The sequence below is a fragment of the Phaseolus vulgaris genome, chromosome 6 (assembly GCF_051622355.1).
Source record: "Phaseolus vulgaris cultivar YP4 chromosome 6, ASM5162235v1, whole genome shotgun sequence".
NCBI lineage: Eukaryota > Viridiplantae > Streptophyta > Magnoliopsida > Fabales > Fabaceae > Phaseolus > Phaseolus vulgaris.
Window position 1 is genome coordinate 6,543,005 of NC_143503.1, and position 12,323 is coordinate 6,555,327.

Consider the following 12,323-nt stretch of genomic DNA (forward strand, 5'->3'; position numbering starts at 1 on the left):
CAATTTGAATTTAATTTCATTCAATGGGTACCTAATTTTCAGAGAGAGGACTTGACTCTGTTCTGCACTGAAAATGTCAGAAAAAGCTGAAAATCACATGGTCTTCACATGTGATCTTTGACTAGTCATTAAGGCTCTTGAATTTCCAAGATTTTGGAATATATTCCTTTATGACTGTTGTGACTTCTTTCTGAACGTGATCAGCTTTCAACACAGATCCTTTGACCAAGATTCTCCTTTTGAAAAATATCTGCAACGGCTAGAAATTTAAAAATCAGTTAAATCAATTTCTTCACAGTGCTGTCAGAGTCAAAACAATCGATTGTTTCGAAGAAACAATCGGTTGTTTTTCTGCAGCAGTTAAAAACTTGATTTTGCAATTTTTAACCATAAACAGAAACAGATTTAGGCACATGACATTGATTAAAAGACAATTAATCATAAGAAAGAACTTTGAAACAGAAATTGAGAACAAATAAAAGGAAGGTCTTATCCTTGTGTTGTTTCTTCAATGAGCCAATTGCTTATTGATCAAGAAAGCTTGTTTTCACTGTTTTGACCATTTGCATAGCATTGATTCAGCTTCAATGACTTTATTTTTCTTCAACAGCTTGATCAGATGGCTCAATTCTTCCTTTTCTCTTCATTTTTCCTGCATAAACAAATTCAAGTTGCAAGATTTGGTCCCCTTACAAATTTGGGTCCATTTGGCTTTTCTTTGCTGTTAGAAACATCACATCCCTTAGGAATCCATTTCATAAAACCTTTAGGAACATAATATTTTCTAATTTTGCATAATCTAACAGAGTGACCTTTCTTCATGCAGTAAAAGCATGTAACAACCGGTTGTTTTGTCTTAACAATCGGTTGTTTTTCTGATTTTCTCAAAAAGCTTTTTGAAAACCTATCTTGCTTGTTCTGTGGATTGAAGCCTAAACCAGCCTTTCCAAAAACACAGCTTTGAGATGCTAGGACATTCTCAAAGTTTGACTTTCCTTTTGAAAGCTTGTCCACAGTTTCAACAAGATAGTGAACCTTTTTCTCAAGATTTTCACAATTTGTGCAATTGAGAGTATCACACTTGCAAGAGGCATTTTTGAAATCTTTTCCAATTTTTCAAAATCACTTTTTGCTTTTCTCAGTTCCTCTTCAAGTGATTTAACTTTCTTTTCAAGTCCATTGTTAAGATCTTTCAATCGGTTGTTTGAAAGAACCAATCTATTAGCTTCATCATGAGTTTCTTGAAAAGCTTCAAGCAATTCACTATAGTTTTGTTCATTTAAGGAAGCACATGAACTTACCTTACTTGAACTGCAAGAATCATCATCATCATCCTCAGCAACTAAGCATATGTTGGCTTTTTCATCTTCACTTGATGATGATACTTCATTTTCATCCCAAGCAATGTAGGCTCTTTTTGTCTTGCCTTTCTTCTCCTTGTAGCTTGTCTTTTTCTCTTTGCTCTTGTTGGGACAATCAGCCTTTATGTGACCTTGCTCACCACAACCAAAACAAGTATAGTTATTTGAATTAAATTCATTGAGTTTCTTGTTTCCATACCTATCCTTGTTGTTGTCTTTGTTGCGGTTTCTCCTTAAGAATATGCTGAATTTTCTTGATAGCAAACTAAGATTTTCCTCATCACTATCATCACTTGAATCTTGCTTTCCCTTATGTTTGGATGCTTTCAAGGCTATGCTCCTTGTGTGCTTATCTTCACTCTCTTGAACATTGAGTCTATTCATCTCTAGCTCATGTTCCCTAAGCTTTCCAAACAAAGAGGCAACACTTAATGATGTTAGATCTTTAGATTCGAAAATAGCAGTTACCTTTGGTTGCCATGCTCTATCAAGACATTTTAAGATCTTGATGTTCAGCTCTTCTTTATCAAACGTTTTGTCAAGGCTCATAAGGTGATTGATGATGTGTGTAAACCTTTTCTGCACTTCAGCTATGGTTTCACCTTTAAGCATTCTAAACATCTCATACTCTTGGATGAGAGCATGCTTTCTAGCTCTTTTCACCTCATTTGTTCCTTCATGAGTGACTTCCAAAGTATCCCACATTTCTTTTGATGATTTGCATTGTGAGACCCTGAAAAACTCATCAGAATTTAAAGCAGAGGTTATAATATTTTTGGCAATGCAATCGAATTTGGCCTTTTACTTTCTGCATCAGTCCATTGAGACCATGGCTTCTCAATGACAGAACCATCTTTTTCAAACTTTGGGATAAAAGGGCCATTTTCAATTGCATCCCAAATTCCTTTGTCAAGAGATTCCATAAATATTTTCATTCTAACTTTCCAAAACTGGTAATTCAAACCACAAAACAAGGGTGGTCTGTTTATTGAGGCACCTTCCCCAAACGGTAGTCTATCAGCCATTTTGAAAGATTTTAGGATCAACTTGAATGAATTTCAAGAACCAAGCTCTTGATGCCAATTGTTAGAAAAGATGGCTTTAAACTAGAGGGGGGGTGAATTGTTTAAAGGGGTTTTCGCAAACTTTTCAAAGCTAGAATGAACTTATTTCAGAAACCAATTGATTCAGCAATTCAGTTAGAAAAAACAGAAAGCAAAACTGTAATACTAGAAAAAACAATCGGTTGTTTCTTCGAAACAATCGGTTGTTTATACCAGCAAACAACAAACAAACTGAATTTAAAGAGATAGAGATAGAGAGATTGTACACAGTTGTTTATACTGGTTCACTCCAAACTAGAGCTACATCCAGTCTTCTCAGAAACCCTGAGGATATCCACTAAGCAATCACACCTTGATCACTTACACCACAACCAAGAGAATGACCTTGAAAACCTCAAGACACACACTCTCCTTGCCCAACACTAAGATTGCTGATCTTGAACACCTCAAGAACACACAGCCAATCTCAGCAACACACACAAACGAATTGTTCAGCAGTTTACAAAGATTACACTTGTTACAGATGAAAATCTGAAATCAATACAAGAGAATCCTATTTAGCACCTTGATCAATCTCTCAACTCTTTTGCAATCTCAGAACTCTTTGAAAAACTCTTTTTTTTTTTATCAAAACTTTGTTTCAAGATTCTTAAAACTTAAAAACAGTTTTTCAGAATATATCTAAGAATATAGTTTGTTATCAAATATTAACAAACTCTTAATTGCATTTAAAATTGATTGGTCAAAGCATTTAATGACTGGAGCGTATTCAATTAAAGCATTTAAAGCTCAGTCAAAGAAAACAGTTTTTCTGTTATGGTTTTAAAACAAACAATCGATTGTTTCCTTGAATCAATCGGTTGTTTTGTTACTTAACAAAATACACCATTCAAAAACAGTTTTCAAATTTTCTCAAAACATCTAAGTGTAAACAATCGGTTGTTTCGACAAAACAATCGGTTGTTTCAACTTAGTTTGAAAAACATTTTGCTTTGTTAAAAATGAGATGCTAATTGCTTTGAGATTTAATCTAAGGGTTGATTACATCATAAAACTACCCCAGAACAAAGCTTAAACCAGCACAGCAGCATCAAGCAAAGCAGAGGCTTCATCATCCTTCAAAGGATTTTGGATTCTTCAAAACATTGAACACCACTTGGTTCAACAATCACCACCACGGTAAAACTCTGGAAGTAGTGGCAAAGTCTCCTTGTTGAGAACACTACTGCCAAGGCTGCCTTCTCTAGGGCCTGGTATCTTACCTCAGGCCCTTCCAATACTTTGCTCACAAAGTATATAGGCTTCTGCACTTGGTCCTGCTCCTACACAAGGACCGAACTGATCGCCCGCTCCGTCACAGCGAACTACAGGCGGAGCAGAGTATCCAATTGTGGCTTACACAACACTAGGGACTGGCTATGTACTCCTTCAGCTAGAGGAACGCCTTTTCACACTCCCTGGTCCAGATGAACTTGTTGTTCCTCCTCAGACACTGGAAGTAAGGGTGACCCTTGTCTCCTCCAGCTGATACAAATCAAGATAGAGCGACCATCCGCCCTGTCAATTGTTGCACCTCCTTCACTGAGATTGGGCTTCTCATCGCAAGGATTGCAGAGCACTTCTCGGGGTTCGCCTCTATCCCATGCTCGGTGAGTAGGAAACCCAAGAATTTACCTGCTTCCACTCCGAACACGCACTTCTCGGGGTTCAGCTTCAGTCTGTACTTAGCTATTGTCGTAAATAACTCTTCTAAATCAGCCACATGCTGATCTTTCACCTGTGAGGTCACCACCATGTTGTCCATATAGGCTTGCACGTTTCGCCCTATCATGGGTGCAAGCACTGTGTCCATCATTCTCTGGTAGGTGGTGCCTGCATTCTTCAGCCCAAAGGGCACCACCATGTAACAGTAGCAAGACAGCTCTGTCATGAACGTTGTCTTGCATTCGTCCTTGGGATACATTTTAATCTGGTTGTATCTAGAAAAAGCATCTAGGAAGCTGAGCATCCTGTAGCCCGAGGCACTGTCCACCAAGGCATCAATGCTTGGTAGAGGGTATGAGTCCTTCGGGCAAGCTTTGTTGAGGTTCGTGAAGTCGACACACATCCTCCATTTCCCATTGGCCTTCTTCACAAAGACCACGTTTGCCAACCACTCAGGGTACTGGATCTCCCTTATGTGGTCGGCGCTCAACAGCTTCTTCGTCTCTTCTTTAATGACCTGCCGCCTTTCTTTGTTGAACTTCCTTCTTCTCTTGTGAACAGGCCTGACCTTGGGGTCCATGGTGAGGCGGTGGCACAGGAAGTCTGGGTCTATGCCTGACATGTCCGAGGCGGACCATGCAAAGGCATCCAAATGTCGTGTTATGACCTCGGCAATCTGGTCTTGTGCTGCTTGAACGTCTTGCCTCCAATCTCCCTCTCCAGGACTTCTCCTGTTGGTTCAGGTCGTCTCTCCCGGGCGACTCCTTCTTCACTTGGTGCCCTGGTGGTGACTATGAACACCCCTCTCTTGGTCTTGAGGCTATTTTCGTAGCATCTCTTAGCCTCCTTCTGTTCTGACTTGATAAAGATCACCTTTCCTCCCAAGTCAGGCAACTTCATCTTCATGTGCCTCGTCGACGCCACTACCCTCAGCCTGTTCAGCATAGGTCTACCCAATAGTATGTTATAAGCGGAGGGGGCATTGACGACGAGGTACCTGATGTTCTTTGTGCGGGATGCGACACCATCTATGAAGGTGGTCCTCAGCTCTAAGTGCCCACACACTTCCACCTGGTCTCCCGCAAAGCCGTACAAACAGCCAGTATAAGGCCTCAGTTGATCAGGTGACAACTGCAGCTTGTTGAAGGTCGTCCAGAACATCACGTCTGCCGAGCTTCCCTGGTTCACCAGTACACGGTGTACCTTTCTCCCTACGGTCACTACTGAGATCACCACTGAGTCATTGTCGTGGGGAACGACATCTCGGAGATCGACCTTGGTGAAGACAAGGTCGACGTCAAGGGCCTGATCTGTCTCTTGCGCCTCTACTAACATTACTGCTCGTGCATACTTCTTCCGCTGAGAAGCGGTGCACCCTCCTCCTGTGAAACCCCCCGAAATATTGTGAATTTTGCCATGCACGGGTATCTCGTACCCCTGATCTTCTCCTTGCACCGTCAAATTTTGCGCTCCCGTGACTCCACCAAGTAGTCCTTCAGAAAGCCATTCTTCACCAGCTCGTCTAACTGGTTTCCCAACACTAAGCAGTTACGTATGGGGTGGCCAAACGCTTGGTGGAACTCGCAACAGGCGTTCTTGTTAGGTCCCAACTTCTTGTCTGTCTTTGCGGGTATCTTCAATCTCTCCGCTATATTGGGGACGGCGATTAGGTCCTTCAATTCTACTACGAAGTTGTGCCTTGGTGGCACATTCTCCCTTGCGCGCCCCCTAGTCTGGGGCTTCTTGGGCTCATAGGGCTGCTGCTTTGCTGGGGCCCTCTTCTCCGTCATGGCCTCATGCACCCTCAAGGGCTGAGGTCGACCCGGTGCTCGCGGGCGTGTGGGAACAACGCACGTGCACTTCTCGTTGACTTCTCCCTTTGTGGCAATATGAGCCATCGCTCGATGCCTTATCTCGCCGAAAGTTTTGGGGCGGTTCCTGATGAACGATTCGCTAAAGGGTCCCGACACGATCCCCTTCCTGAACGCGTGCACCATCATGGTTTCATCCTTGGTGTTCAGCCTCACCACCTGTGCCCCAAAACGATTGAGGAACTCCTTCATGGACTCTCCCTGATACTGTCTTAAGTCAAAAAGATCGTAAGAAATGGGTGGGGGAGCCCGATTTGCGATGTACTGCTCTCTGAACAGCTTAAAAAGTTGCGCGAACGACGTCACGTGGCCATTAGGGAGGCTGATGAACCAATCCATCATTGTGCCCACCAACGTGCTCATGAACAACTTGCATCGCACCGCATCAGAGCCCCCAACCAACATCATCTGCATATGGAAAGCTGTGAGATGAGTCTCTGGGTCCTCTACACCTGTGAAGGTGGCTTTGGGCCCCACAAAGTGGCTGGTATCATGGCGTGCATGATCGCCTGCGAGAATGGCATTGGGAAATCCCTGGGTGGTGTCGCAGGTTCTTGATCTTCCACCTCACGTTCCCCTCCCTGATTCTGCAAACTCCTGCGTAATTCTTCAATGGTTCTTTGCAATTCTTCATTCCTTGCTAGCGACGCAGCCAGATCAATCTGGATGCGTTCTTGATCCGCTCTTGATGCAACCCCCATTTCTTGGAAGGCTTGCATCGTTTCCATGATCTGTTGCAGGGTGAGGCTTTCCCCTCCATTTGGTGCAACGGATCCTTGCCTCGTGTTCCTCATCTTGATGGATCTTCTCAGTTCTTGTGAATGGGACAATGTTTTAAATTGTGCCCCACGGTGGGCGCCAAATGTTCCTACCGGTTGACTCGATTGCCTTCGTACGTCTACGACGATCACACGCCCAATTATCCCTGCCTTCGTTCGTGCCTTTCTTCGATCAAACACCTGAAAATGCAAAGACAAAGGGCGCCCTAGAGGTCGTTTGCACTCCGACACTCAAGTCATTACTGGGCTAGGAAACACCGAAACTTAGCTGAAAAGCTCTCTGTGTAAACTGTATGTGTATTCGCGTAAGTATTGCGTAAAAACTTGCATACCTTATTAGGTTTGTTACTTCCCTTTATATACTCTAGGGTTTTCGCTATTTCTGCTAACCGCAATTAGGGTTACTGAGGGTGTGCCTCACTGCCGCTATCACCCACTCTTAGGGCAATCTAGCGCGTAAGGCTCCCTTACTGGAGTGCAACCCCTGACGGGATGACCACTTGGGTACCAACTCATGCACCTAATCTCTGGGGCCATCCGTCCTGGGAGTGCCCTAGTTGTTCACGTGCCATGCATGCAGCTTACCACTGGAACGTAACCCTCACGGGCCTCGGCTCTTCCAATGGCTCTTTACTTGTGTTACGCCGAAACGCGTCATCCACACCACACGCATGGGCCCCTCGTGATCTAGGCTTCCCCCTAACTGATAACTGGTGTGTTGTATGGGATCCACCCCTCGTGGCCCAACTCCACTTTTGACTCGCCGATGTCCAAGGACACGTCAACACATCTTGATGACTGATGCCTGACCAATCCTTGACCCTCTGGGTGTACCATCTGCGAGGCACTCTGGGCGTACCGCTTATGGAACCCAGCTTACGTGACCAACGCCTGACCACTCCTCGACACTCTGGGCGTGCTGTCTGCAAAGCACTGGCCCATGCCGCTCGTGGGACCCAAGCATTTTGACCTAGTTTCTAGAAGGACAAGCCTTTGGATGCGAGATTGACTTAGTCAAACCCTAAGGCTGCCCATTTTTTCCCTTTTCCTATCCTACCCCTTTAGCTTGTTCTCCAAGGCTCCTTCACCTATAAATAAGAGGTCTACCTAGTGTATTTCACAAGTTGAAATCATAGTAAAGAAATTCTACACAATTTTTGTGTGAGTAGTGAGTGAGTGAGTGAGTGAGTGAGTGAGTCTCCTCCAAATTGGTTTTATCTTGTGGGTCATGATGCTCTCAAGTGGCGACCTCCTCTCACTTATCTTTGTGGTTCCACCCTATCAAGTGGCGTGATACATCATTGTTCCACCATCCATTTCCATTCCATTCTATCATAAACATGTTCTTAGTTTTGCTTCCTTGATTTACAATTATGTCTTTTCTTTTTTTCTTATGTTTCTTGTTCAATTATGCACCATAATTGTCATCATATTCACCATATAATTGTGTTTTCCTTTTTCCTTTGTGAAATGAACCTTCACATCTACTTAACCACTTGGTTAAGTTAATGTCCAGTGGAAATTTTCCTTAGGTTATCACCTCTAATTGTCTAAAATCCAAATTTAAGTAAAGTGTCACCATAAAAATGAAAAATCTTAAATCAACTCACATCAAGATCCCCACTACACACGAACTTAACCAAGTGGTTAAGTAAGTGTGAAGGTTCACCTTACAAGAACAAAAGGAAAAGATAATTATAAGGTGAAAATAATGCTAGAAGGTGTGGAATTAAAGAACAAGGAAAAAAAACCAAATAGAATTGCCAAATGGAAACAAGGAAAACCACATGATACAAAGAGTAAAAATGGAATAACAATGGAAGAATAGATGAAGAAAGGAGAAAGCTTATGTGATGGATTTGAGAAGTGGAACACGCCACTTGAAGTGTGATTGGCCTCCAAGATAAGTGATGATAGCCGCCACTTGAGAGCTCTCAATACTCACAAGGTAAGACCTAAATGCAAAGAGGAATTCAAACCTCATTAACACCTCACACAATTTGTGCAAAGTAACTCTTCTTCTATTAATTTGAACTAGTAAAATACAATGGGTAGGCCTCCTATTTATAGGGGAAGGAACCTTAGAAAACAAGCAAGAGGGGTACGATGGGAAAAGAGAAAAAGGGGGCTGCCTTAGAGTTTCACTAAGTCAATCCCGTATCCTAGGCTTGTCCTTCTAGAAACTAGGTCAAAATGCCTTCCTAAAGGGCTAGGAACAAGCTAAAATGATACCTACACCCCCTATTATGCTAAAGGCACCTTATTCTAGCCTATCTTTGCTATTTGGACCTCTAAAGTGAGCCCAATTTATTTACATAACTTTCCTCTTGTGGAAAAGACTAGAAGGAAGAACTTTTGATATTCTGGTTTATAGCTTTTTCTTTCGCTGATACTTTCTCGAGGTTTGGTGGGGCTTGGCTTTGTATACAAAGATGACTGACCTTTTGTGAGGTGCTTGATGTGTCCTTAGTCATCTGCTGGTTGCTTTGGTTTGTATCAAGAAGGGCTAGCTCAGTGTACGAGTGGTTATTCGAGTTTAGTTACCCTGAGTGATGAATGAATCATTCTTAGCATAAAATAAGATGAGCAAGCTCAGGAAGGTATGATTATCTGAGTAGGCGCTATGCGAAGCAAAGCTTGTTGAGATCAAGGTATATGGCCCTTGTCCAAGTTTGTGGAATACACCTATGCAAGTTGAGATTGAGTATAGGCTTGTCTTAATTGTGGTTGTATAGTCCATCAAAAGGTTACTTCTTTGTTAAGTGGGAACTCCACAGTTTTTCATGCTTAGATTCACCTAAGTTGGATTCTTGTTATCTTTATTACTTCATGCTCAAGAGGTAGAGATGGGTAAGTGTAAGTAATAGAGGATCTGCATGTGTGTTGATAGTAGGTGTTATACCTAAGCTAGTCGAAGTTTGCTATATGATAAGTTAAGTGTTATAGTATGCATCCTCGGTTAGAGCCAGGGCTTCTTGGGTCTTCTCGATGTAGAGGTGTTCAATTTTCTGGCATAAGTCTTTGAATTGGTTGTTTTGTGTTTTGAGGTTGTCCATCCCTGTGCAGAGCTCCAACATCTCCTTGAACTTTTGTGCTTCATACGCTTGGCGATCTTGAGCTTCGTCGTCAGCAAAACAAGCCAAGGCAAATTCTTGAGGGAACAACTTCAGAGAGTTGCGACAGAGAAGGTCTTCACCTTGAAATGATAATCTGGCTTTGTCTTCGAAAATGAGAAAGGAGGCCTTGCTGTGAGCGAGAGCGTCGAAACCAGCATACCATAAGCTCTTCCTATGGGAGCCTTCAGCCTGTTGGATGGTGATGACCTCCTGATATGGTGTGAAGGTTCACTTTCATAGGCAAAAGCAAAAACACATTATATGGTGACGATGATGCATATTGCGGAATTGAAACTCATGAAAGGAAACAAAAGTAAAGGAGAAAACCGAAATGGAAAAAGAAAGCAAAAACAAGAACACAATTATAAAGAACAAAGGCGTAATGGAACAATGGAAGAAGAGATGAAGGAAAGAAAGCTTATGGTGATGGACAAGAGAAGAACACGCCACTTGGAGTGTGGATTCTCCAAGATAAGTGTGGAGGGTCGCCACTAAGTCAAAACTGCACCCTAGTCTTGTTCTTCTAGAAACTAGGTCAACTTTCCTTCCCAAAGGGCTAGGCACAAGCTAAAACGATAAATACACCCCTTATTATGCTAAAGACACCTATTCTAGTCTATCTTGCTATTTGGACCCCTAGAGTGAGCCTAAATTATCTACAACGTGTTTTATTTTTAAGAAGAAAGAACATTCGGTATTCTGGTCAATGCCCACTTGTTTTTCTTCTGGTGAGGTCCGCTAGATCTTTGGTGGGGTCTTGACTTGATTGTTGAGATGACTTCTCATAGTGTGAAGGGTTTCTTGAGGTCTTGGTCATCTCCATGTTTACTTGGATTGTATCAGAAAAAGGTATGTTGTTTCTAAGTACTATAGACTGAAACTGATTATTATTTTGTATGCTCTTACTGACTTGATCGTCGGAGTGAGATCAACAAGTAGAGTCTCCTCTGTCTTAGCGGAGTGTTGTTCCAGTGCACCAAGAGGAGACAAACTAGAAGCGGAGATTGCTCATCCATTCAACCCAAGGTCAACCACTAAGAACAATATCTAAATGTTAAATCCTTTACATTAGAAATATTGTAGTTCATATCAACCTAGTTAATGGGAAACATTATATGTAGTTCATATCAACCTAGTTAATGTGAAACATTATAATCGCAACTTTATTTTTGTATGGTGAATAATAGTTGTATGTACTTCTCTTAGAGAGATAGTATGTACTTGTTGCTAAACTCAGAGGAAATATTCTAAATAAATTTTGTGCAAGTCTTATTAAGTAGAAAATGACGGTGGAAATAAATGTAAATATTTATTTTTAGTAATTATTTCTTTTAATGGTTGGTACAACAATATAACTTCAATGTTATCTCTAAGAAATATATTTTTATTTATGAAATATAAATTAATGCCACACCTTGTTTTGTAGAGGGCAAACACGCCATATAGTTCTCTTATTGGAGTAATTTTTAGAGACCCAACAAAAGCAAATGGTTTGTTAGAGATAAAGTAAGGGATAGTTACTGAATGTTCAATAGCTTTTTTGTGTCTTCTTCAATACCAACTATGGGGAAATTTTCTAGCCATTGAAGTCCATAAAAATAACTTTAGTAGTGAGTGAAATAGAATGGATAAGTTGGACATAGGAAGAAGCAAATCATTGTTGAGAGAACAATGGAGAAAAATATAAGGCTTAAATACTAAAGGGATTTAATTATTGTTTCATCATTAGTAATTTCTTTATTTCTTTTTTTATTATATTTTTTGTTCAATTATTTATTTTTAACTTTTCAATGTTAGTTTTATGTTCATGCTTTAAGGGATTTTTTTTTGTTGATTTTTGTTTATTAATGTTTAATATTTTTTTTTTATTTGGGTATTCTTCGAAACAATTTTAGAATTTAATTTAAGGTATGTTTTCTATGTATTCATATATTCAGTTTGTAATTTTTTTCTTATCTTTTGATTCATGTTATTGTGCCGTACGGTCCTCGGGCATTGACCAAGGTCAACATGGTGGGACCCCAAGAGAGGAATCCATTAGAAAGCACTACAGGACAGGAAGGAGTTTTTGTTAAAGTCCACAGCCTCGGGCGTTGACCGGCCTCAGGCGTCTCCAGGATCAGCATGATAAAGGCGTTTGAGACGTTTTTGTAGGCCAGGGAGGTGTTCCCTCCTGATACCCACGGGTAAGGATAACCGTGGAGGAGGCAACACAATAGGAGGCGACACGATAAGGGCGTGGGGGCCTCGGGCCTCGGCATCCCAAACAGTAGTAAAAAGATAAAGAAAGGTGGTTCTCAAACCACACCCCTGTACCAGAAGGGAGAGACCCAACTCACAAACGATTTGCGCATGAGGTGTAGGGACGCGACAGTACGCACCACCGCTGGAAAGCCACTGGGGCAGAAACGACCAATGAGGAGGTCAC

The 12,323-nt window shown here is 41.7% G+C and overlaps 1 protein-coding gene across 1 annotated transcript; it reads right to left on the reverse strand.

Moving 5' to 3' along the window:
• Positions 1 to 5,586: 5,586 nt before the first annotated feature.
• LOC137832993 (uncharacterized) lies at positions 5,587 to 6,408 on the reverse strand. The gene has a single exon (XM_068641396.2). The coding sequence runs from the start codon at positions 6,406 to 6,408 to the stop codon at positions 5,587 to 5,589; it is 822 nt and encodes a 273-aa protein (XP_068497497.2).
• Positions 6,409 to 12,323: the final 5,915 nt, after the last annotated feature.

Coding starts and splice junctions, on each gene's coding strand:
- LOC137832993 (XM_068641396.2), bottom strand. CDS start 6,408: ATGATGTTGGTTGGGGGCTCTGATGCGGTGCGATGCAAGTTGTTCATG.